Here is a 26417-nt window from a genome sequence, read left to right on the forward strand (position 1 = left end):
CATATCATGGTAAAACTATTTCTCTGTTTTTGATAAAAAAAATATTCAGTTGGTATATAAAATTAGTTAATGGTATTTAGTAATAAGAAAGGGAAACAGTAAAGATGAAAAGACTTATCACTTTGTCGGACGTTTTGAATACAAGGCGATTGACCGATTGACTGTGCTAGCTGAACCCACATTGATTGTGTCGCAACTGGTGCATTCTTCACTAAATCTCTAAACGCATTCCTTTAGACATGGACATACATTAGTTGAGCTCTTTAGATGAGGTAGCATCATAGACTATATAGAGCACTACTTATAACTTATTACTTACTTATACTTATAACTGTCATTTTGCTCTTCAAAGGAACCAAGAAACGGATAAATATAGAAAAAAATGTGACTGTTGAACAAAATTTAAAGATCTGCGTTATTGGGCTTGTGTTGATGAATTGACACAGCAGCGGCTCCTGGCGGTGACATTTTATTTGCATTGTGGGTAGGTTGGCAAGGAAAATAATATGGCGGCGGCAGTAGTAGTATTTCGAGTTTCATAAACTCTTCATGAATCTTTCTTAGTCATATATGGGCTACACATCGCCAGCATGGTAAGCATAAAATTTCCGTTAAATATAATTCCGTCAATTTAGGTTGTTTGATACGAATTTTGAATTTACGGAGCGAAGTACGGCAAAATTGCATTCAAATTTATTTTCTAAAAATTGTAAATACCAAGAATTTCAGTTACTTGTTGCTTTTACAGTTTTATAGGTGAGCACTTTCCATTGGCCGTTTAAGCTTGAAAAATATGTTCGTTAAAAATTAATATTTAATTATTTTTTCTGTTTTGTTATTTGAATGCGTTCTGTTGCCTAAAACTCCAAGAAACTTATCTTGCAACTAAAAACGGAAAGTGTCTGACTTCGTTTTCTTGCTAAATAATTCAGATTCACGCCAGGTCTGTTACCCAAATATTCTGTTGTTTTTTATTGTGTAGGCATTAAAGCCAAACCGTATGGATATGCATGGATAGAAAAGTGTTATGTGATGAACAAGTACGAAGTTTTAGGAGTCGTAGGTGAAGGTAAGTCCTGTGAACTTGTTTTATAATTTTTTTTTTGTTGTGCAAGATTCATGTTGTACAGAAAAAAATACAGACTTAATTCTGCACTGAGGCAGGTCTTGTGCAAGCAAATTTTTTATTTTTGCTGAACCAAACCACTACTTTTTCATCACTTTTTTCTCCAAATGGTTTAAATTTAACTAAAACAAGTCAAAGCACCATACCCCTAATTTGTTTAGCCAATTCAAGTCATTTTAAGGATTTGTCTAAATTTACAAGTGTTAGTGCTACCCAGCTGCATGGAATTCATTGTGTGATAAAAGAGAATTAAAAAAAAATAAAAACAGTGTAATCAACAAAATCAATAAAATTCCTGTGATTCGGAGTTAGTGTCTGTCTTATGCCAAGCCACCTCTTACTTTAGGCATGGGTTAAAAGACACACATGTAGACTCAATGAGGCAAAGGGAAGGGGTAGTGGGCTAATGTATCAGCTATACATACATTGTAAGCCCCATTTTCCCAGCACAAGTGAATATCAGTATATAATCAGCTGAAGCTCTAGTTTACCACTTACTGAATACGAATATTATCATGACATATGAATGGGAAAGATGATAACGGCAAATAATATTTCAACTAAAAGTTTTTAACTAAATGAGAAGTCTTGAACAGAAAATGTAAATGTTCAAAGTGAGAGAGAGCACGGAATTTATATATAAATATTGAAAACGCCAATCCTCTCCTATTTTTTTTTAATAGAAGAAGTTTGTAAAAGACAAGCACAGGCTATGGTACTTGAAGAGAAAAAAAAAAACAAAAAAAAAAACAAAACAACAAGCATATACAGCATGCTTTTCTTTTCTCCAGTGTCTCCCATTTATATATTATATATTACTATTATTGTTCCCAGTAACAATAAGTGCCACTGTCTTTGACCTGTCCAGATATATTCTCAGTCATTACCATGACTACCACATACAGCATTAATGACATTAACATCATTAGCCGTCAACAAAGTTATATGACAACATGGTGACACTGAATGTAAAGTAGGAGTTATCTGTAACTGCAACAATGGCCACACCTTAAGTGGCTTTGATCAAAGACAGTGATTGATTTTTAAAGATATAGACTAACCACTTCCCATGTGGGGTCTACTAAAGGTTACTGAGGACACCGAGCTCGAAATTTAATCACTAACACCATATTTGTATGATGCTTCATGTGGTAGAAAGGGCACTTTGCTCACACGGGATTATCTCTGCTTTAGCAGGGACTTTTTGTGATGGACTGACTTGCTGAAAGATAATGGAAATGGGAGACTTTCATACTTTTAGGAAATATAATTGATAACCTTTCAACAAACACATTACCAATGAAGTTGATGGATTTGCTGACATGAAGTTTTCTACTTATGATTTTTTTTTATGTCAGTTTTTGTTAAGATAATGTGGTTTCATTATGGTTCGCTGGCTTTTATGAATAAGCTGCAAACACTGCTCTGTAGTTTGTGTTTCAGAAGTTTTTTTGTTTGTTTGTTTCACAAGTTTCATCAACATCTGTTTCCTTTTTTATTCATTTTTGTATCCTTTGTTATATGTCAGGTATCTTAATGGATCAATTTGAAAATTGGATTAATTACCTGCTTTATCAAGTTTTAATTTTGCTTCTGTGTTGCAAGCCTCAGTTTTCATTGATTTGTGACATTCTGCCTAATAGAGGAGAGGAAATTTCTTTCTATGGCTTCTCTTACAGAAGCAGATAGCTATTTCTATTAATTATTAATCTGAGACACAGTACAATTCTTGAATGGCATTCCCTCAAGTCTTATATTAATTCTATATTAATTTAGATCTGCTGGCTACAAATGGATATTTAGCTTAGTTTACAGTGGGAAAAGCTGCCCTCGCCTTCTTAGCTATATCAAGCATAGTTATGTTATTGCCTCTGAAAGATAAATTCAAAGAAAACTACTTCCAAGGCTACTAGTACTTTAGTACTAGTACCTTTTGCATTTTCCTCATTTATTGGATTTTCATATTTTTTTATCTACAGTGTTCTTCATACTGTGAGCTTCTTATCTTAGGTGATTGTTTTTTCAAATGCACAAAGGTTATTGGATGATCAAGTAATGGTGTGAAGATTGATAGCCATAATGGAGATGTAATTAGGAAAATTCCAGGTGGCATGAATGATGGCTGTCGTAATCATATAATGTGTCTATCAATCATCCAATTCTCCTTCTCTCTCATACACACACACTCATACATGTTCATAAACACGTGCACAAACACACATACTCTCTCTCTCCATCTCAGGGGCGGATTTAGGGCGTCTTCTGGGTCTTCCGGAAGACGGTCAGATTTTCAAGTTTACATTGACGGGTATCCATTTTTTCCGTCGGAAGACGGTCAAAAATGAAGAACGGATCAACAAAGATAATATGGAAGACTGTCAGAAAATATCTCTGAATCCGCCCCTGCATCTCTCTCTCTCTTGAGCACTTTAAAGCACACACATAATACAACATCGCTCTTTATAAGTAATAGAGAAAAAAAAAAACACCTTGAAGTCCCAAATTACCATTATCTGTTCCATGTCAAGAGGGTGTTGTTGTGAAGAAGATAAGGTCTCCCAGGCCTGGCTGTCAATTAAATCTCTGCCTTGGGTGTTGTTTTGCCTCTAATGCCTCATCATATTTCACTTAGGAAATCAAGGGAATAAAGGCAGCTGGAAGTCTAGGTTATTATAGATATACCCAATAAAGAATGATTTGGTTCAGATATTGATTTTTAGTACTGATATTTTTTAAAGAATTTTTTTTGATATCAAAAAATGAAAGTTAGGGGAGTGTTAGGTTTTCTGTACTTTGCATAAGATAATTTACATCATGTCAAATAGATATTGTATAACTAATAAATAAATAAATAAATAAATAAATAAATAAATAAATAAATAAATAAATAAATATAAAAAAATAATAATGAGTTTTAGGCTACTTAAAGGTATCCAGAGCATACTAGTATATATTCCCTTTTTCCCCCAATGAACTGTTGTTTATGAATCTTTATTTTATTTTGCAGGAGCCTATGGTGTGGTGCTAAAATGTAAAAACAAGGTAAGTATTTCTGAATTAGAATTTGTTGTAAATATGCCATGATTCTGATGGTTTTGATGCCAAAATCATGATGCTGAAAAATGTGCATTTCAGTGAAAATGAGAGAGGAGGGGAGGGGTGTAGCAAGACTCCACATTGAACATTTAGTACTGTTATCTCATAAGGCAGAGTTGCCAATTGTTTGCATTTATATTACGTTTTATTTAGAACCGACTCCCACTGTTTTAGGAGTTATTCTATTGTTAGTAAGATGATAGACAGTAGATCTACATGTTTTAAGTTCTGTATTGTCAGTTTGGCAGGGCTGCATTTTTTGGTCTCACAGAGTAACTCAGGCCTCTCATGCCTTTCAAGAGCACTTTTACATACATTACACTCAAATCCATGTGGTGACATGCTGTTTAAGTATCCCAGTGATATACAAAGAAGAGGAGTGTTAGCTGCTCAGGCTGGCAATCGTATACAAAAGCGCATCACAGCTGAGGCTCTCCAGTCATATCCGTCTCTTATCTTAGCACTGAGCAAACACAATGGCAGAAGAGGCCTATTTATTACATGTGGTTGCCCCACTTCAAGCCTGGCCAGGCTATTATAGTAAAAGTATGTTCTAGTACACTATGGCCTAAATCCAAAGTATTTGTGGTTGGTCTATCGGAGAGAGCTATACAAGTTTTGATATATACATGTTTTAGTACTCTAAGGGACCATTCACAATGAATTGTGTTGACCTAGCTAATGCCCATTAACTGTATGGGGACTCTTGCTGAATGCAATCAGATTAACAGACTAACACATCTCCTGGTATTGAGTAGAAAAGCTGGTGATTATACAGGTATGTTGGAAACAAGAGGTGGGTTAATCTGTTAAATTGATTGCATTCAGCAAGAGTCCCCATGGAGTTATTAGCTAGGTCAGCAAAAGTCACTGCTAACGGTCCCTAATAGAAAGCTTTGGATTTTAATCAAATGCAGTTGATCAATGCAGAACATTCTAACTGAAGTAGAATATTTGAATTACATATAAAACTGAAACAAGCAGCACCAGATATATACTGGGGGATGAAAAACGTGTTAAAGATAAACATTGCTAGTGGAAGAGAACATTAAAAGAATTTTTATGACGATATTTATGCCTAACTTGGGTATCAATGTGCCAAACATGCTTATAGAAGAGCTTTATGATCTTCACTATACAAACATAGGGAGCTTTTTAATCTTGATTTTGTTTGAATTTATGTGCTGAAAAAATAAGGCTATCTTTTGATGTGTGCTTGTGTACACCTCAATGTTTACTTAGTGGTAGGAATATGGCTTCTTGCGAGTGGCTGCTGGGTTTGTAGGGCTGTTAAATTTTATGGTAATATCTCTATCTTTTCAATGGGGAAAATTGTGAATTTTATTATTTATTTTTTATTACACATATTTTTCATACATTCCTTAAATGACAACATTCCTATTGAGCGGTAGCAACAAAATTGAAAAGCAGGCTATCTTTTAGTTCTATTTTACTATAGAGCTCTATCATAGAAGTACTTCTATGGTTTTATGTAGTATATAGTTAAAGCACCACAAATGCTGTATGTACAGAAATATTTTTTAATGATTCCAAAATTATATATCTGAGATATTGATCATTTTTTCCCCAAATAAAAATATTGGAGTCATATTTACCATAAAGTTGTTCCCATTGTAAGAAGATAATCTAGACTAGTGTGGTATTTACTTTCAATGTGTAGATCTATTTACTTTTAATGCAACCTATGGAGACTGAGAGACAAAACTTGAAATGTCAACATCATACTGAAAGCTGAAAGGCAGTATGAGCCATTGTTTCTAGCTGTATGTTAATTATTATTGTCAATCATCTGAATTATAAATGAAGAAAATATGCTATGGCATATACTATAAATAAGTAATTATTTATCTGCATATCTGACAAGTGTAATCAATGTATTATTTTCATGGATTGTGACATATTTTTTGGTCATTGTTTATTATTTTCACTAATTATATAAATTGCAATGAAATGGTCCTGAGATTTAAATACCAGTCCTGTAGTAAGAGAACAATTTCTTCTAAGAAAGAAAGAAGTTTTGGTATTTAGGTATACATGCGGAAAAATTCAAGAAATAAAGAGGGTTAAGAAATTTCTTTGAATAGATCTTCAGTTTTCTGATTTTAGGAAGTCTTTTTTACAATGTTTGTGAGGCATATTGGCTCTTCCAACCCCAGCTGACTTTTTTTTTTTACAAAATTTTTCACAAAATTCTTTATTATCTATGATGAAACAACAGAAGCAAAGAAATGGCCCAGTGAAAAATCGAGGGGAAAGTCACCATATGCTTTCAGAAAACTATTTATTGATTTGATTACTGTAATATGAAAAACTGGCTGGCAACCAGCCACGTAGAGCTGTATTTGATGAGTTTTATACCATCTGACATCTTCATGAATAAATCAACACAACCGCTGACTCTGATCATTGGGGAACCCGCAGGTCTCCTTGACAATGGGAACGACTCACCTGTAACAAATGCCATGTGGGAATAGATTGTCATCGTGTTATTCGTGCTATTGTTGCCTTTGAAACTGCAGTGTGTTGTCACACTCAGGAATGTTGGTTGGCAGTGAAAAAAGAGTTAATTTGAATAGATTCTCCGCCAGATTGTTTTTTAATTTTTACAGTTGCGTGTGTTAACTTAACTGGATTTCTTTTGGTTGGTGATTATGAGATGATATGCTTTGCTTGACTTTGGAATGTTTGTATTAGATGACAAGAAGGTTTTTTTCACATTCGTTTTGCCAGTTGAAAAACAATAAGGAATTAGGAACTATTAGAAAATAAATCTCAGACACTATATATTTGTCTCTGCTTGAAGCCCTGATTAATTCTGTAATCATTTTTGCTGTATAAATGTGTGTGAGGTCACTAGTGTCATACCTTATAGGTTTCATATCAGCAAAAAAAAAAGGTATTAAATGTATCCTGGTCTATAATATTGATGACGCATTAAGAGATTGAGGAAGTGCTAAGTATAGGTTCTGTATCTATTGGATTTTTTTACTCTATTAGTTCATATCAGCCCTGAATAATTAATTATTCATTTAAAGTACAATTGATTTACCAATCAGTATTGAATGGGTCCATAGAGTATCAAGATGTAGGTGAGTGAGAAACATATGGGGACAGAATGGGCCGGTTACAGAAGTTCATGTTATTAGGTTAGTTCATGTTTCTTTATTTCTTTAGAAAAGTTTTGGAATTTCTTGTCCTTTGATTGCCACATGGAATTTGTCAATAAAACAGAAAAAAATTAGGCATTGCAGCATGGAAAATCGTTATTAAGAATAGGTTGTAATTGCGAACCTAATGTTACTTAATCAGTGTTGATATTTGGATTAAATTGTAAATAATGGTTAGAGGTAATGCAATGGAAAATGTCTAGCCTTTTCAGTTCAGTGAAATAAATTGTAGTATAAATTTTGCATTAAGCTTTTCAGACTGATCAGCTTAAATTCAGGTATATCACAGTAATTAGACACCCTTATCACAGTCTACCCCACTAATCAAACAAGCTGGCCAGGAAATGCATGTCTTGATGCATGGCAGTGAAAGGCACGTTTGTAGCGTGGTTCATATATTGAAAGATCTGTTTTTCTTTTTCAAATTCCACTTTTTCAGTAGTCATGGTGTGCCAGGAACAGATAAGAAATGGGCAAAACGTTCAAATAGTTGCCCGGTTGAGTTCCTGCCTTTTCGCGCGCGCACACACACACACACACACACACACACACACAGAGAGAGAGAGAGAGGCAACAAAATGTGAATTATAGTATGCATATTATTAAAAAGTTTAAAGTCCCTCTACAGTAAAAGTCAGTGATGATGTAAAAAAAATGTTTTAATATATGCAGCAGTAACATTCCAACTGTGTTTAAACCCAATTTCTTTTAGCAAGGAAATTCATGGTCCCCCAGTTGGATAATTATAAAAATTAAATATGAAGCTAAAAGAAAATGTGAAATTACATCAGGGGTTTCTGGGTCTTTTCAGTAATTATACCGAGCCTTGTGTATTTGAAATTGATTTTTCCACATGGGTATTTTGTTTGAATTTGCTGAGGCCAGCCACTTCCATCTCTAGAGAATAGTCTTTCTATTAGTTTTTTGTTCTGCTACTTGCTGTTTACACAACTTTAAGTTTGACCTACTACTTCTGAATCACAGTAAAAGCAGTGTTTATGCTCAACTCAAACCTCATTCTTTGTGAGCCATTGTGCTCGGATATAAAACAGAAATAAAATTTCAAATGAAATATTTCTGCTGCTTTTTGTCCTTAAAAGACAGGTCCTGTATACTGCAAGTAAACTTTCTTTGCTCCCCGTAATTCATGCTTGTGTTTTGGATACCTGATATTACAATGCGTATAGCTGGCCGGGTTAGAGTTAAGATGTTTGATGTATGATTTACCTCAGTAGCCAGGCTGTTTGCGGTTAGTTCAAATCTCTTTGTGTACACCCAGATAGTGTTTGCACAAAAGCTATAGAGAGAAGTCTTAAGTGTGCTAACTGTAATCCACAAACTTCACACTGTTAGAACTCTTCATTAGCATTCTTAGAACCTGCATGTTTGTAGCAGTGTAACTTTGTTAGAGTTTTGATATATTAGCAAGAATCTTGGTAGCTTGGCACACCGGATGATCATGATGCTTGTGTAATTAACAAGGAGAGAGAGAGAGAAAAAAATAAGTAAATAAATATAGTACAAGACAAAGTATAACATTGCAAAGAATAGCTGATCACTATATTAAAGCAGTAATTTCAATGGTTTACAAAATTGTGCAATCTAACCATTTCCATGGTAACTAGAGAGGAAGAGGGCATCATCTAAAAATTACACCCCATTTAAGATATGATTTTTTATGTTTCTTATTTAGATAATTTTAACTTTTCCTGTAACATTCCAACAAGGTTTCTTACTGATCCTGAAAGAAAAAATGCTATTTTTCTTATAATTATCTTGTGTTGCATTTTTTCATTTTGTGAGTTGTAAAGAAAAAAAAAAGTCTTATAATTTCCCCATAATCACTCAGTGTCTATAGCTAATATATATATATATATATATATATATATATATATATATATATATATATATATATCATGTGATTTACCATAAATACTGGGCATTGGAGTGAGTTCATGAATTAACCATACATTCAAACATTATGAGTCAATGTTGCACAGATACACTTTTTAGTACATTCAGTGTAATTTGCCAAATTCATTTGATTGAATTTCTGTTTGATTTTGTCATTGCAGGAGTCTGGTGAGATGGTGGCTATCAAGAAGTTCAAGGACAGTGAGGGTGGGTATCACCGAGCTTTCATCTTTGATTTGAATTCAAATTCAAATAAATAAATAAATTAATAATCAAACTAACAATAAGCATGTAAATTTATTTTGATAAAAAAAAAAAGAAAACAGAAACTTAGATAAGGACATTAAAAAGATTTGGAAAAGTCCAAAGAAAAGATTAACTCCATTCTTCTCCCCATTTTAACAAATTTTATAGTAAAGTAATATTAAGTTGGCAACTGTAACTGCGTCCAGAAACTTATAACTAGTGAGCATTATTTATGGTTGTATTCCTGACCAACTACATGTACTAAACATTACGTATACGGAACGTTAAGTCTTCCACAGGTGTGCTGTTAACTGCAGTCATTGCCTTCAATTAGCAACACAAAGCAGTCTAATTAATTCATTAAGTGGGATACATTTCTGGTATCAACATTCAGTTAGTTTGGCAGAGAGCCATTCCAATAAGGATTTTGCGGGATTCATAGTTTCCCAAACATAAGTAGTTGCCTGTTGTCATGCAACTGTTAGCTTAGGATGGTGTATAGTTACCCTTCATTGACTTCACTGATGACGCAGGAATTGAAATGAATTTTTGCAGTGCAAGACAAGGAATTCACTTTTATCAAAAAAATAATCAACCTTTTTCTTTTAGCCATTCTGACAGAAGGGTCATAATGAAAATTGTAATTTGCTATTTTCAGCTGTTCATAAAATTGAAGTTAAGCTATGCTGAGTTTTTTACCTCTCTTTTTTTTTTATAGTCCTAGATTAAAATGTTTCTTTTAGAGAGAACAAAACCCATCTCACTCTTAACAATTACATTTTGTTTAAACACATCAGAGGATGGTAAGTTGATTATTCTGTTATCACATGTCTTGTCAAGAATTTTTGGCCAAATATTTTATATTTGTGTCTCACCAACATCACAATATATATATATGTACCACAATGGGGTTGCCTTCAAGGTTTCAACATCAGAGCACTGTGCTACATGCTTATCATAGTTTGATCTCTTGTTTTTTAGGCACATTATTATATTAAATATTATTCAGTATGGTAAAGATTGCAAAATTCATTAAGTGCACAATTAGAATAATATTATTTTGCAGCAGTTACGCAATGTTGCATTGTTATGATCCCTTTATGCATAACTGAAAAGAAAGAAAAATATTAAATTTGAAATGTGTTTATTATAAAGTAATTTTTTCTGCTACTGTAAGTCAATACCAATTGGTCTGATAATGACAATTAAGAATGGTCATGACACGCATGTGCCCCTTGGAGACAGAACACGGCAATGGCATTAAACAAGTTACATGGTTTATAGTTCAGTTTTGTTATTTTAAAGTGAAGTTTCATCTATGTACAACACAGCTCTCTTTCAAGAGCATTTTTTCACTCCTTAGTGGCTGCCCAATGTAAAATAGTCGTGAGCCACAGGTAAATAGTAACACGTGTCACCAAAATAGACACTGTCAACAAATGCTTTGAATACTTGTATTGAAACCGGCTGCGAGAGTGCTGTATTAACATGTGTACATTTTGGCTAAAAAGTTAGAGGTTAGCAGGCCTATAGCAAGCAAATTCAGGGGGGTTCTTTTTATGAAAAAAGTGAGTCTTTTTATCCCCTTTGAGATGACCCAATTTGAAAAATGGCCTAAATATTTTAATCCAATTTTGATTCTATTTTGAGTTATAATTTCTTTGGATTTTACTGACAATAAGGATAAACAGATATTTTTTTTAAATGTATTTTAGGTCAATCTACTGCACTAAGTTTTGCAGGTGTGATTTTTTCCCAAACAATAAACAAAAGCATGCATTGATTTTTATTCAAGTGTTATATATTTCTTGCCATCATGTGGGCATCCCCTTCTATACCTAGTTTACCTTGTAGATAACTGCTTAAGAGAGCTAAGATTGAAGAATGTGTGCATGATATATAAGAGCCTCATTGAAGTCGTGCTTCCTCCTCCCTAGCAACACGTATTTTCAGCTAAAACATAACATGCTGTATAAGTGTTTGCAGATCATCAGTGATTGAAATAATGCATCAGGCAACAAAACACACTGGAGTGTTACTTCCAAAGCTAATCCAGCATGAGGACAGCTTTGTTTGAGGCACTATATGCTGTCCATTCCCACGGCGACCTTACAAATTCTCCAGATACCACAAAAAAGAATGTATTGATTTTTTATGTCAATATAAAATTTCACCTGCTCTAATGTTTACCTGTGGCACTGACGTGAGTGTATTGTAGTGTCAATGTGGAAGTGATAAGCTAGCTTCCCGTCTATAATGGAGCAACAGGCTAGTTAATTGTAGTAGCTCTAAAAGCATGTTATTGCAGCTTATGTATTAGATATAGGAGGACTGAACTCGCTGTTAAGTGCTGCTGTCATTAAACCAACTTGTTATGAATTTTGTTAATGTGTTTTGTGGTGATAAATGGTGTATCAAAAGGAATATGGGATGGAATTTATTGTTTGAATATGGACTGTTGTATTTCTGTGAACAGAAATAACTTAAGTAGATCCTATTGTGTATGTTTTTGCCTTTTGATGTTGATTTATAAAGAAAATGTCACCAAGTAGATTTAATGATACCTCTATGCTTACCATTTTCAGATTTTTGATCAACAAATATCCTCAAAACATTTTTTTAAACCCAACCTCCTGTAAAGAATGGAAAAGAAGTATCTTACATGTTAAAATGAAATGACATCCTGTTTTTCAGAAATACAGGATAATGCAGAGGATATTATAATCATAGCTCATTAAGTCAATCATCTAAAAACATCCTGTTGGATGCTGTCAAGATTTACAAAGCATCTCCAGTAATACTAGGAAATTCAAACTCTTCCACTACAGACAGTCCAGGTCCCCTTCCCTCAGTATGTAACTGGACTCATTATCTCATAATTGGACTCATAATCTCAGATATTTCACAGTGACTGATTCCTTTATTGTAAACAAGATTCACTGAAGCATGTATATATCTGTGTCCACTGCAAAGTTCAGCATGGGTCAGTGGGTTGGATGGTTTGATATATGAATTGTGCCAATGCATGAAATCACCTGAATTGCAAGTTAATAATACATGAGAAGCAAATATATGTGCAGTGTTTGATATACCCAATTAACTAATAGTGAAATGTTCAATGGTTGTTATTAGCTAGGGAGCGGTGTTCTCCTGATTTTAATCAATCATCAACTGTTATGATTTATCACATTCAGCAGCAGGTACTTAATTGGAAAGGAGGGGATTAATTTAAATCATAATGATCTTTCCTAATTAGTTTTTTTTTTTCATTTTTTTTCTTTTTATTATTAACCACACTATTTCTATGGGAAAGTATATATTTAATATTTTTTCAATGTTTTTTTCTCCAGAAAATGATGATGTTAAAAGAACCACCCTGAGGGAGCTGAAGGTCCTCCGCATGCTGAAACAGGAGAATATTGTGGAGCTGCGAGAGGCATTTAGGAGGAGAGGAAAGCTTTATCTAGTCTTCGAATATGTGGAAAGGGTAAGTGTTGTTAGTCTGAAATTTGACTGAAATTTTGGAAAGTTTATCTTGATGCTAAATCAGCTTTGTTTTTTTTCTCTCTTTTTTCAAAATAAGGAAATCATCTTTCAGAGATTAGAAATGTTTAGAGGAAAGAAATCCACTGTATAAATTATTTCTTATTATTTTAAATTATTTTCTGTAAGATGTTCACTCTTCCATGTTACCAAGATTACATGGTACATTTTATGCAGTAAGTAAAAAATCTACAGTTTTTATGTGCATGTGTTTGTTATGGCAGATCACAATTTCATATTTCCCATCATTTCAGAACATGCTGGAGGTCCTGGAAGAGATGCCAAATGGAGTCCCCATAGAGAAGGCACGTCACTATGTCTACCAGCTATGTAAAGCTATCCACTGGTGCCACACTAATGACATCATACACAGGGGTAAGTTATATCCACTGGTGCCACACTAATGACATCATACACAGGGGTAAGTTATATCCACTGGTGCCACACTAATGACATCATACACAGGGGTAAGTTATATCCACTGGTGCCACACTAATGACATCATACACAGGGGTAAGCTATATCCACTGGTGCCACACTAATGTATGTGCATTTATGTGTGTGTGTGTGTGTGTGTGTGTGTGATCTAAAAGACTCAGTTTGTCAATGTTAATGCTAAACTTAAAATATGTAAATTATGCATAAAATAAATTTACAAGTTTTATTTTCTCCTTTCTAGATATCAAACCAGAAAACCTCTTAATTGGAAAAGATGATAGGCTGAAATTGTGTGATTTTGGTAAGTTGTGTACAGTATCCTGAGCTGCTCAGGGAACAAAGTTATAAATTTTAAAATGAGTTTTGAGTTACCTTTCAATATTTGACTTTTGATAAATAAAAAGCACTGTGTAATATCCATGCTGTGTTAGAGACGCTGGTCCTGAATGAGACTTATTTGTAACACCAGGACAGAGGACTCAACTGACAGACCTAGGGTCTTTCCATAATGATGGTGCCAGTGACTGTTTATGTTGAAAATATTTATATCTATATATAGTTATAATTTATATCTATTTATGTTTATTTTTTCCCTCCCCAGGTTTTGCCCGTAACATGAATGGTCATGGCACAGCTAACTATACAGATTACGTGGCCACCAGGTGGTACAGGTCTCCAGAGCTGCTGCTAGGGTGAGGACTGGCTGCTTCTTCATCTTCTAAAATACTATCTTCTTCTTATTTTAAAATACTGTCTTCTTCTTCTAAATTATTGTCTTCTCCTAAAATATTGCCTTCTTCTAAATGATTGTCCTCCTCTAAAAGATTATCTTCTTCTTCCAAAATATTGTCTTCTTCTTCTAAAATGTTGTCTTCTCCTTAAATATTGTCTTTTTCTACTAAAATATTGTCTTAATTGTTGAATCAACTCTGTTTATTATATCTCTCAGTGCTCCATATGGTAAAGCAGTAGATATCTGGGCCATAGGCTGTATCCTGGGGGAGCTGAGTGACGGACAGCCCCTGTTCCCCGGGGAGAGTGAGATAGACCAGCTGTACATGATCCAGAAAGTGATGGGACCTCTACCTGATGACCAGATGCACATGTTTTATAATAATCCCAGGTTTAATGGGCTTAAGGTAGGCACAGTTCTATAGTTATACATAGTTATATTAATAGTTATATACAGTTATAGTTATTCACAATAACTGTGATACAGGGGGCGTAGGTGTGGTGTGTATTGAAGCAGATCAGTTTGAATTTCTCCTTAAAAATGTTACTTCATTTGAGTGGTTTCCTTGAAAATATGTCGAGTATTTAAGTTAATAACTTGAAGTTTTTTGTTGTTGTTAGCATAGAATATGATGTAATCACTGCAATATCCATGCAAGTGCTTCATATTTTGATTCCTAGATGCATAGTTTACTCTGGCATATTGAGTGTTCACTCAAAGCTATTTATTATTTATTTATTTATTTTAACTAACAATTGTTTCTTATTTCAGTTTCCCTCCGTGACCCACCCCCAGACCCTGGAGAGGAGGTATCAGGGCATTCTGAGTGGAGTTCTCATTGACTTTATGAAGGTACTGACTTCACCAGTGCTGCTTTACCTAATATTTTTATCATTAAAGCTAATTGAAATTATTGTATGCTGTAAGTGTGTAGGGCTGCAAACCTAAAAAACTGTTTTGAGCTTACATCTTCTAGGTCCTCTAGAGTAGATAACCAGGATAGTCTTTAGGAATTTGTATCTCAGATTTATAGCCCATTCTTTGCTTAACTTACCCAAATAATAGCAAAGTTTACTGTGCATGCCTTTAATTAGTAGACATTTATATAATTATTTTATCATATATGTAGTGATTTTTACAAAAAAAAAAAGGCTTCCATTTGTTTTGCTTACTAGTTGAACTTAATTTTCTTTCACCCCTAATGGTATAGTAATCCTAGCAATCCTAGTAGATTTCCTATATTAAGAATACATTGGTATAGGTTTGAAATAATACTATTAACTGTTAACTATGAACTCCTCTGTTCTCAAGTCCACTCTGGCTCTAGAATACATTACACTAAGTACTGGTATTATATATACTAACTGTATAGTAATCCTCTGTTCTCAAGTCCACTCTGGCTCTCCTTCCCAGTGACAGGTGCTCAGTGCAGTGGTGCCTGGCACACACTTTTCTTAAACCTCTGGCTATTAAAGATGGTGTTAGTATCCTTTCTATTTCATCTTTATGTATACATGTGTGTGTGTGTTTGTGTGTGAGCATAGTTGATGGCTGATCTGGGATATTAATTGTGGAGCTCAGTTAGCCAACACCACCCTACCCCAACCTATCCCCACCATAATGGCCCTAGTTCTGAGTGCATGAAATATGCCTTTGTGGGATGGACAATCTCTTCTCTCCCCTTGGGGAAGGGTCAGGGGTTAAATGTACCATGTTTTTTTTTTTTTTTTTTTTTTTTTTTTTTTTTTTTTTGGGGGGGGGGAGGGGGGAACTTTAAAGTATGTCCTGGATCAGGCCTGATGTACAGCTGTGTGTGATGTGACTGTCACTTTAGTTTGAGGAATGTATGTATCCTACATGTACCACTGCCTTCTGTATTCCCTTCACTGCAGAGTTTTGTCTTTTTATCACATATATTGTGAAAATATTTTTTAAATCATTTACTTAATTTCTGTTTCATATTCCCTTTCACCAAGCCATTGTCTCTTTATTTTTTGCTTTGAATCTGACAAACTCCAGTTGCTGTGGCAACATACTCATGATTTTAAATCTTCATAATTACGATAAGTATGCCTGCATTATGACACATTAAGCAGCAGTTTCATTTTCACTTTGCTGAGGTCATGTGTCACATTCTGCTATTGACAGGAATCAGACTGCACCAGTATATCAGTGTTCACATGGCCAGTGATTTAGTTGCCTTGTAGGCATTTTATTTATGCATTCAATTATTTTCTGTAAACTGGTCATCTGATGAGGCTGTAAATTGGTCAGATATCTGGTCCAAGAAGGTCCTCATCTGACCAGATGTTCAGATTTGTGCGTGCCAGGTCTGGGGGCCAAGCATGCTGTTATGTCACCACATCACAGAGTTCAGTATAATATTGTATATTGTTCAATCACTGCTCTTGAGACACAACATGGTGACTTCTTGTTATTGGACTCGTTGTACGGTTGTTTTGATTTTAAATTGTTACATGGCATCTTGATTTTTTTCCTTGATATTCAAGGCTAAGTTTTTCTCATGGACTTTTTCTGCCTTTACTCCCTAAACTGGTTCATATATGTAAAAACCAGTATTTGCTTTGAACAGTATGTTGATTTAATCAGGAAAAAATGAAACACAAGGAAATATTTAGATTTAGAAAAAAAAAATGCATGTCAAGTAGATTTTAGCAATGAGAATGAAATATATGGTAATCATAAAGATTTTATTTACCATGTAATTCTAATGAAACATTATTTCATTGTACAAGACCATTAAGCTATAATAGATGTATTATTTAGTTTTGAAAGGGGGGGGGGCTAAAGTTGTTCATATATTCTCCTTTATATAAAATATTGTAAGCTAACTAATAGACCTTAATATTTTAAATTCTTATAAACCATGTACTATATATTCTTCCAGCACACACTGCGCCTGGATCCTGGCGACAGGTACTCTGTGCAAGAGAGTCTTCAGCACCCAGCCTTCCAGACAGAGAATCTCCTCAACAGGAACAGAGCACCAGTCAAGATGGCTGACGGCAGGCACCCTTCCAACAAGAAGAGGAAGAGTGAAGCTTCTGAAAGGTGCTGTTCTGTGACTCTTTGTCTTCTAATTTTGGAGTGTTTAGATACATGAGTTACTTATAGAATGCTGGAAAAGAAATATATGTCAAAAAAGAGAATATATGTCTGATGCAGATGTACAACAGAAATAATATTTTTATATGGATTATAAATTGACCCTTAGCAACATTACCTAATTATTTGGATAAATGTGATTCACACTATGTAATTGTTTGTTATATTTAAAATATGAAAACTTTTGATAAGTTTTATAGTCTGTGCAAATATTGTACTATTTCAGTGAAAATTATTTACCTGATTATTATTTCAGAATTGAAAGTGAAAGTCAGCCAAACATCATAAGTCAACAGTATCAGCAGCAATTACAACAGCATCAGAGACCACCCACAGTGACAATAAACAACAACAAACAGGAATCACAACAACAACAACAACAACAACAACAACAGTCGATACATCTACAGCTTGGTGACAATACAACACAGCAATCTTCCACGGAGCAGAGGAACGCCACTCCAACCATTGCTCTGCCTGGAGATGGCGGCCACAGCGAGACTTATAAAAAATACATGAAAACTGCACAGCAGAAATCAGACCCCCATCAGCATCACCAGCACCAGCATCAGCATCAGCAGGATGATTACAATGACAGTAAAGCTGACACTGATATGGTGAAGGCAAGGAAGAACGAAATCAATCAGAGACTGAACCAAGAGAACAGTCAAGGCGACGACGGGCCGATGGAGTGCTCTCATAGTGATCCACATGAAAGAAATCAGGAGGACAGGACTCCGTCACCCCCTCCAGCTTCCCCTTCTCCTCCTCCTCTGAAGGACAGTGATTCTGATGCACTGAAACCTCATCAGCAGCACACCGAGAAGACAATTCACAGTCAACAACAACAGTATGTCAAGCAACACCCCCCAGTGAAGAAACAAGACAGCATTCATTTCAATATACGAGACTCCAGTCTTGGAGCCTCTAGCACAGAGGCTAGTGGTCAGAGGGATGGAGGCTCACAAGGACATGCTGATTGGAGGACACAAGACGTGGATGGAGGGGGTCAAAGAAAGAGACAGGATGTTCAGTATAACTATACAGAGGGACATACAGTGCAACAGCAGCAACAGTCACAGCAGGCGCATGGGCAGAAGACTGTAGAGAATGAGGAAGGGACGAGGGGGGAGAAAAACAGAAAGGATAATAAAGAGGGGCCTGTGGCTGGAGCTGGTGCTGGGTTGCAGAACTTGCCAAATCAGAAAATTGTGAAAAGGAGGAATTCTCAGGAAAGACTTCAGTACCCTGCCGCAGGGGGTTTGACCCGCCTGGTGACGCAGGAGACATACACAGAGCACAGGACTCTGCCAGCCCCTGGCTCTGAGCCCAGACACTTTGGGAGCACTTTCTCTGACTTCCGCAGCATGGGGAATGCCATGCAGGACAAGGGGCAGGGTGGACGGTCAATGGACTCCAAGGTTCAAGGCGTAAAACACACAAATCCTGGCAGATTGCCGCCTGAAGATAGATCCAAGATGGCGGCTGATCAGAGTTCTGTAATGGAAGAACAGCAGTACGCCAATGAGCTGAGGGCCAGGTCCTGGATCAGTGAACACATGTACAATAATACTGAGACCAGCTCAGGATATCACCCTGCAAGTGAAAATAATAATGAATCTGACTCAAGGCTCAGAACTGAGGATAAAGAAAACAGACAAAATAATCATGATTCTTACAGGAGCTTTAAAAAGCAGGATTCGAAATTTGCCAGCTCGCAGGCTGGTGTAGGCGATCTCACTCTCACGGACTTGTCACCAAGGAGTGACACCCTCTCTCTGGCCCCTGCAAGGACAGAAGGCCACTGGTCATCTGGCCGAGATGAGGGTCAGTCTGGTGTCCAGTATGGGTCTGGGGGCAGCAAGACCAATACGTACACGGTCAGTTTCAGTGTGGGGACACATGGGGTCCAGAACAGTCCTCAGACAGAGAGGAGGAACAAGGTATAGTATGAAGCACTGCTTGACTGCTTTTTAAAAACATTCTATATTTGCGTAGGTGGAATTAATATTTTTAAATACTTTTTTAAAATTGTTTATGTGTGCTGTTCTTAAATTTTCATTCTCTTAGAGGATGAGATTATGTGAAGTCCTTTCCAGTTTTGCATCCCACCAAATTCTTTTAGACAACAGCTACATGTAGGGGGGTACTCATACCTCTGTCCATAAAACATTTTAAACTTGCATAGTTGGAATTTGTATTTACTTTTCTTTTAAAAGCATGTAAGTATGCTCTGTGCTGTTCTTAAATTTTCCTCTCCTCAAAGATTTAGATATGAGAAGCCCCTAATCGGTTTTTGATCCCACCAAATTCTTTTAACCAACAATTACATTGTACATGTGCCTCTGTATAACAGACACCAAACTGGGTTATTTCAAGATGTGTATGTGATATTTATGTATGTACTTTAGCATCAAGGCAATGCACGGGAGGGAGAACTCCAGAGGATCCGTGCCAGCACCCTGGGGAAGAAGAAGACCAGGGAAGGGTCTGCACCTGTCAAGACTCTAATGGAGAGACTGTCAGAAACTAGGGTGAGACTTAGACCCCATTCCCACAGATTTTAGATTGACCTATCCCTGTGGGGAGTCTCACTAGATTACTGTCAGCTTAGCCGGCTTAAGCATCTGTCCCGCCTACTAAAAGCTGTAAGGGAGTAATTAACTACCGTGGGCGCTCGGCTGACATCAATTTAGCGTGAACCCCCAGGGAGTTAGATCGATCTAGATGGATTGATCTAAATCTATGGGAATGCACTCTTAATGTCTTTTATATGGATTGGAATCATGGTTATTTAAAGGAGGAACTCAAGGCAGTGAAAAAAGTTTGTTACTTAAGTAGGGGACAAGTACCATTTTGAATAAGGCCTGAAATTTTGCCATCTTAAATTGTTCTGTGATATTTTGCAATATAGCATTTCTCCCAAACATATCAAATAATTATTGTTGAATTATGAAATAACTGCATGCTTCTGCTGGGGAGACTGGAAGTGGTATGATTCAAGATATTGGGTAAACATAAAAATATTCAGATGGTTGAAATGTTAACCTTTCTGTAATATATTTTTTTAATATTTTAGTTTATATATATATATATATATTGAAAACTGTTTTGAAAAATAAGATTTTTTTTAATTTGCCCATTTCAGCTGCAGAATGCCTTTGACCAGTCTCCATATGGTCAGAAGGTCAAGGACAAAGGAGGACCAGTCCCCAGGGAGAGGAGGGCCAAAAGTCACTATTTTGGTAAGTACATATAAAAATACAACCATGAGATATGTTTGACTATGCCTATACACGCACACTCAAAACCCTTTTTCTTAGATCATGAATAGTTGTTGTGACAGAAATACACCACTGACTCTGCTTTCTCCAGGGGCGGATTTGGAGATATTTTCTGACAGTCTTCCAAATTATATTTGTTAATTCGTTCTTCATTTTTGACCGTCTTCCGACAAAAAATTATGTACCCGTCATTGTAAACTTGAAAGTGTGACCATCTTCCAGAAGACCCAGAAGATGCCCTGAATCTGCCCCTGTTTTCTACTGTTTATGCCACATGTGGTGGTAGTTTTTATCCTTTGGGTCAAATGATGTCAGATATGTCATCCAGTGAAGATCTGTTCACAACAAATGTTCTGGGTCTAAGAGAGTGTGAGTGAATATGAAAGAGCGGTGAATTATATTTCTTACTTCTGAACCCTCTTGATGTATTATTTTCTGTGTCATAGTATGCCACGTTGTGATGAAAGATATTGTCTTAATGCCAATGATTAAAAAAATTGAAATGCATTATTTTGATGGAGTACTTTATTTTTATAATGCAGATCCTTTGCTTGTCAAAAATGAAGTGACAACTGCACAAGGTATTAGTTCAACATACATCTCTATATTCTAACTGGCTTTATGTCTGCAGCATCAGCTCATACTAACCTTATATATGGAAATCTGCAGTATTTCCTTTCATTTTGGTTTTTAATAATGCTTGCAGCAAATTTGCAATTGGCTGTTAAATTTTTGAAACACTGAAAAAGTATAGCATGAAGAGATTGAAGTAGCTGTCTTGCATATGAAGAATGATATAGAAAAAGATCATGTTGTTGTTAATTAACTGATAAAAAAGTATTTCTGTTTAAAAAGAAAAAAAAAAGAAAACAGTTGCTTATTAATCTCATTGTTATGTTATATAACCACTGCAGCTAACTCTAACTGAAGATTTTATTGCGACATCATGCTGTTAAAGTTAAGTTTGATTTAAAATCAATGTAACCACCATTCATTTATTTGTTATTGAAGGCTTTAAGTGGAGTTGTTACTGATTTTTAAATATTCATTTTTAAACTGATTATAATTGTATCTTTGTGTTAGCTATTTATGCATAAAAAATTATACATTGGTGATTTTTATAACATGATTAGAATTTTCAGTGATAAAAATGAATATAAGTTTTTTTATTAATGAAATTAATATTTTAAACTCCCACTTTCAGCATCTTTAACATGTGCTGTACTTGAGGCAGCATAAATTAGCACACATACATGTAGTCCTATTACTATGTGTACATGTATGTACGTATACTCTTAAATAAGATCTACAACCAATTTGAAATGGAATGTATGCCTCATGCATGCATCTACATCCAACAGCATTATATATTATGCATACATGTAAATTGTACAATTTTCATAGAAATAATTTATTTCTTGGTGTTTCCTCTAGATCCCAGTGTTTACCGAGAATCTCCAGGACTCCAGGACAGCCCCTCAATGTCCAGGAAGAAGGCTCAGGACAGTGGTCACTTTGGTGGAAGACCTGTACAAGATAATTGGTGAGCAATTGATTCTCTCTCTTTTACTATCTCAGGTGGTTTATTGGGCACAAAAATGGTTTTACATTTTTTGGCTCTCTAAGTATTAAAAAGGGGGAATTACTTTATTATAATTATGTGCTATTTACCTTATGTAAAAAGATAAAAGTAGATGGATAAAACCACTTCTAATACTTATATGACACTACTCATTTGCTAAGATGTGTGCATTTTAACATTTAAATTTCCTGAAATATAGCCACATGTATAATGAAAAGCGATATAAAAGTTTTAAATTTTGCATAATATTTCTCTTCTTTATATTCGTTGCTTTTTTTTTTCATTCATTATGATTATTCATTATCCGTAAATAAAATGTGTACTTCATGAAACTGTTTATATTTACTGTATAAATTTTCTGTGCCAGGAAAACCAGTGACACGGGCTCCAATGAGTGGCAGCATTCCTGGTCAAAGAAGAAAAAGAAGAGGAAAGGATTCAATGTAAGTTTAGGCATTGAAATAATATACATTATGTCCTGATACAGCGCATATCTGATAGTGTGTATATTATACTGAATGATTTATATTTCAATGTCTTTAGGACACTATCTTGGTTGTTTATTCTGGTGTTACAAAAATAAGAGAAAATTGTTTCAAGAAATTGTAAAAACGTCCATTCAACAAAGCACTGTGCACAAGTGAAAATCAGCATCTTGATAATTGTCTGCACACCTCTTCCAGATGCTGCTGTCCAACAGCACATCTCAGATGGACTCCCCCACAGTGCTGGACCCCAGGCATCAGTATAGTGAGACCCCCCAACCAGTGGGGGCTTCCCATAGAGAGGCAGGGGTCCCTGGTCTCCACTCACAGCCAGTGACTCCAAGAGACGCTCCCCCACCTTACAAAGACCCTCCTCAGTACACAAAGCAACCAGCAGCACTCAGGAAACTGACTCAAACCCCTGTGGAAAAGGTGAATGTTCACAAGCAGCAAAAGTAGTAGTAGTAGTAGTAATAGTAGTAATAGAGTAGTAGTAGTACTATAAAGTAGTGATAGTATAGTGGTAGTATTTCATAAACTTGAATTATAGTATTAGAAGTAATAGAACTAGTAGTAGTAGTAGTAGCAGTTGTAGTAGTAGTAGTAGTAGTAGTAGCAGTTGTAGCAGTAGCAGCAGCCTCAAAACAACAGAGCATCTGTATAAATCTTGAAAATTAATAATAAAAGTAATAATAATGAAAGTTGGTTTTTTGTCCAAATTAATTTTTTTTTTTTTTTTGAAGATCTGCTATTAAAAATGTTTTTGCCCGTTGATTGGTGTCCCTTTATCTTTGCTGTACAGTCAGGTACTCAGTATATGTAGGTACAAATTACATACAGATGAACAAGTAGAGTGGTATACATCAAAGACTCCCGATATATTTGTATCATTTGTTCCTATTCAAGACTGGAGAGTTTATAGCATGGGCAGACACAGAGGTACTCTGGCTGGAGTGCATTACTTCTTTTCTTTTTTTTTTTTTTTTTCAGAAAAAAATTCCTTCTGTTCTCAAGACAGCTAAAATGATCTGCTTGTTATTTTAACATGCTTCTGTGTGACCTGTGAGGAGATATATTGCAATTTTAGATGCAATTCCATTGAAGTGTGTATTGTGCCTGTGCATGGAGCTATATTTTGTTGATGCTTCATTTCTGCTTTGACGATTTTGCCCTTTTTGTAATGTGCAGAGGGCGTGCTGTGTAACAGACACATTTGTATTCATGAATGCTTCCATGCGGTGGAATAGATTGGTGTGAAGATTTGAAGTTTGCATGCATCATCTGTTCCCATAAATATTTCATTGCAAAAGGAATGCTTGAACATACTGACGTATCCTCATAACTGAAAACCTTCTGGGCGTGGACGTAAAAGCCACTGATGTATGTGACTGTTTTGTATATTAATAGATAAATATTAACGTATGTCTGTATTTTTTATGTCCCCAGGGTCCCAGGCTCCATCCCCTGGGGAAACCTCTCCCCCACCTGGGTAACAGTCCAGACCCTCACCGCCCCCCACAGCACCTCCACACGAGGTCAGAGATCTTAGACCCCCGCCTGATGCCATCAGGGGCAGACATCCGACCCCCCAAGTGGCCAGCTCGGGCCCCTTCCCCGGCACCAGCACCATTTGACGAAATCCGGTCGGAACTGAAAGACTTACGCTCGGAGCTGAAGTTACAGTCGCCAGTGAATCCGCCGGAGAGTCAGCGAGAACTGAGGCCGTTGAAGAGTGCCAAAGGAGCCCGAGGCGCTCCGGACTTTCGAGGCATGAAGGAAACGGCCATTTAGAGGGATAGAGTTTAGGGGTGTTTATTTTTTTTCCATTGTAGAACAGAGAACAGACACAAATCATGGGGAGAAATGTTATAGAAATTTATGTATTGTCAGTTTTGCCACAAATGGTTATTTGTATATTTGTAATGCGGCTCACACGACATGTGTACGGGATGGGGGATGGGCCAAGTCGGTGTGTTAAAGATGTCTAACATTCAAAGCATAATATCGTAAATAATCTCAGATTTCAAGTTTACATAAATGAGATAACAACCTTTACACAGTATTGTTCATTTCCTATTCATACATGTACATATATAAGGTAAACATTCTTCATTCAAAGCTTTTCCGTAAAACGTGCATAAAAAGCTACGACTTTACCTTTGAAATTTTGATATGTCGTTTCTATATTTAATGAAGAGGGAAAGCTTTGTTCAGGTTATGAAACTGAAGTTCTGTTTATTTATAGTATTACAATGTACATGTTAACATAGACTTCAGTTTATTCTTAGTAGTCCAGTCTAGGTGCCACGTGTTGTAGCTTCCTTTTAGGTGACGCAATCAAAATGTTCATGTCTACCATGCAAAAAAATACTAATACAGCAGGGAAATCCACACTTAACTTGATGTAGTTTATAGCTGAAACATAGACAATTGTCATCCTTTTATTTCTTTTTGAAAATAATCTACCTGAGCTTTCAGACTGAAGTTTGAATATGTGTTTAAGAGAACTTGAAGATTAATCAAAATGATTCATATTTTTCTTATACATTTTGCTGGTGTGGCGAGTCATATAATTGGATGTATATTTAGTATTTTCATAATATCCTCACAAAATGTATGATGGCAGTGCCAAAAGAAAAGATTGTAAATGTTATAAGTATTCATTTTACGTGAACTAGACGTTTTTATTGATTTATCTATGGTGGTAGAATTAACTTGGGTTCAGAGAAACTGCTGTCAGAGTTAAAAAGTTTTACTAATGTATTATTGTTTTTATTCATATTTAAATATCTTAGTCTATATTTAACTAACAGGATCAATATAAATACAAACCACTGCTGTTGTATATGATTTATTATTCTATATTTTATTTACTAAAATGTCTTATTTATTACCGTTCCAGTTTTCTGTTGCCAACTAACACAAAAGGTGTCCATATTTGATTGTTTTAACGTACTCATTCAAATTAATATATTTAATATGCAAAGTCCAAAGTAAAAGTATATGTAGTCTATATCTATTTATATACATATATTTGATGATAGGTGAAGTAGTCAAGTTGTGGACTCAGTTTATTTATGACCCTTCACAGCAGCCGAATTTTGCCATCAACTTGGGTCTTTAGTCGAAGATTAAATTACATGTAGTTAAACTTACGCACTATCACAACTTTTTGAAAATTCAAATCACCAATGAAGAGTTTGGCAACACAGATGGTTGTGTCCAGCGAGAGAGAGAGAGAGAGTGTGTCGAGCCGCCAGTCTGTTAATTGCTATCTCACACACACACACACACACACACACACACGGAAGAGTTGTTCTAAAACCCCGTTTTAGGGATTTTTATATACTTGTTGTACCAACTTGTAGACCGTCGTCCAGGACTTCCATGCTTGCCTGGTTAACTCATGGATTTTTGTAGTCGGAAGTCACTTTATTTTCATACGTATTATTGTTCAAAGATACGAGTATGTTATGTAAAATAAACGATAACACACGCAATCAAAGTGCGTTTTTTTCTTTGACAGATATCTAGGCTAAGTAATTGACTTGAACTCGGTCAAGTTCAGTACATGTGCACGATCTTCAACCAGTAAATGTACAAACGGTTTCTTCAAACCATGTTTAAGCTCGATCAGTACGTTAGAAACGTGCATA

At 35.6% G+C, this 26417-nt stretch overlaps 1 protein-coding gene across 3 annotated transcripts; it reads left to right on the forward strand.

Annotated features, from left to right (window-relative positions):
• The first annotated feature begins 417 nt into the window (after positions 1-417).
• Positions 418-26262, forward strand: LOC106165834 (uncharacterized). Of its 3 annotated transcripts, XM_087008629.1 has the most exons (19): positions 418-593; positions 983-1069; positions 4134-4168; positions 9486-9531; positions 12921-13057; positions 13368-13488; positions 13793-13852; positions 14153-14243; positions 14501-14690; positions 15056-15136; positions 17193-17356; positions 17667-19353; positions 19822-19944; positions 20559-20655; positions 21237-21275; positions 22129-22237; positions 22644-22719; positions 22960-23193; positions 24208-26262. In XM_087008629.1, the coding sequence occupies exons 2-19, from the start codon at positions 1033-1035 to the stop codon at positions 24550-24552; spliced, it is 3672 nt and encodes a 1223-aa protein (XP_086864755.1). In that variant the 5' UTR covers positions 418-593; positions 983-1032; the 3' UTR covers positions 24553-26262. The 3 variants fall into 3 exon arrangements, with proteins under 3 accessions (XP_086864755.1, XP_086864756.1, XP_086864757.1); XM_087008630.1 differs by lacking the exon at positions 21237-21275; XM_087008631.1 differs by lacking the exons at positions 418-593; positions 983-1069; positions 4134-4168; ... (1 more) ...; positions 12921-13057; positions 13368-13488 and adding an exon at positions 13548-13626.
• Positions 26263-26417: the final 155 nt, after the last annotated feature.

Source organism: Lingula anatina, chromosome 3 (genome assembly GCF_051362555.1).
Source record: "Lingula anatina isolate TDL-2025a chromosome 3, LinAna3.0, whole genome shotgun sequence".
Taxonomy (NCBI): Eukaryota; Metazoa; Brachiopoda; class Lingulata; order Lingulida; family Lingulidae; genus Lingula; species Lingula anatina.

Coding starts and splice junctions, on each gene's coding strand:
- LOC106165834 (XM_087008629.1), top strand. CDS start 1,033: ATGAACAAGTACGAAGTTTTAGGAGTCGTAGGTGAAG. Junction 9,532..12,920: donor GAAGTTCAAGGACAGTGAGG/GTGGGTATCACC, acceptor TTTTTTCTCCAG/AAAATGATGATGTTAAAAGA. Junction 20,656..21,236: donor GGCCAAAAGTCACTATTTTG/GTAAGTACATAT, acceptor TTTATAATGCAG/ATCCTTTGCTTGTCAAAAAT.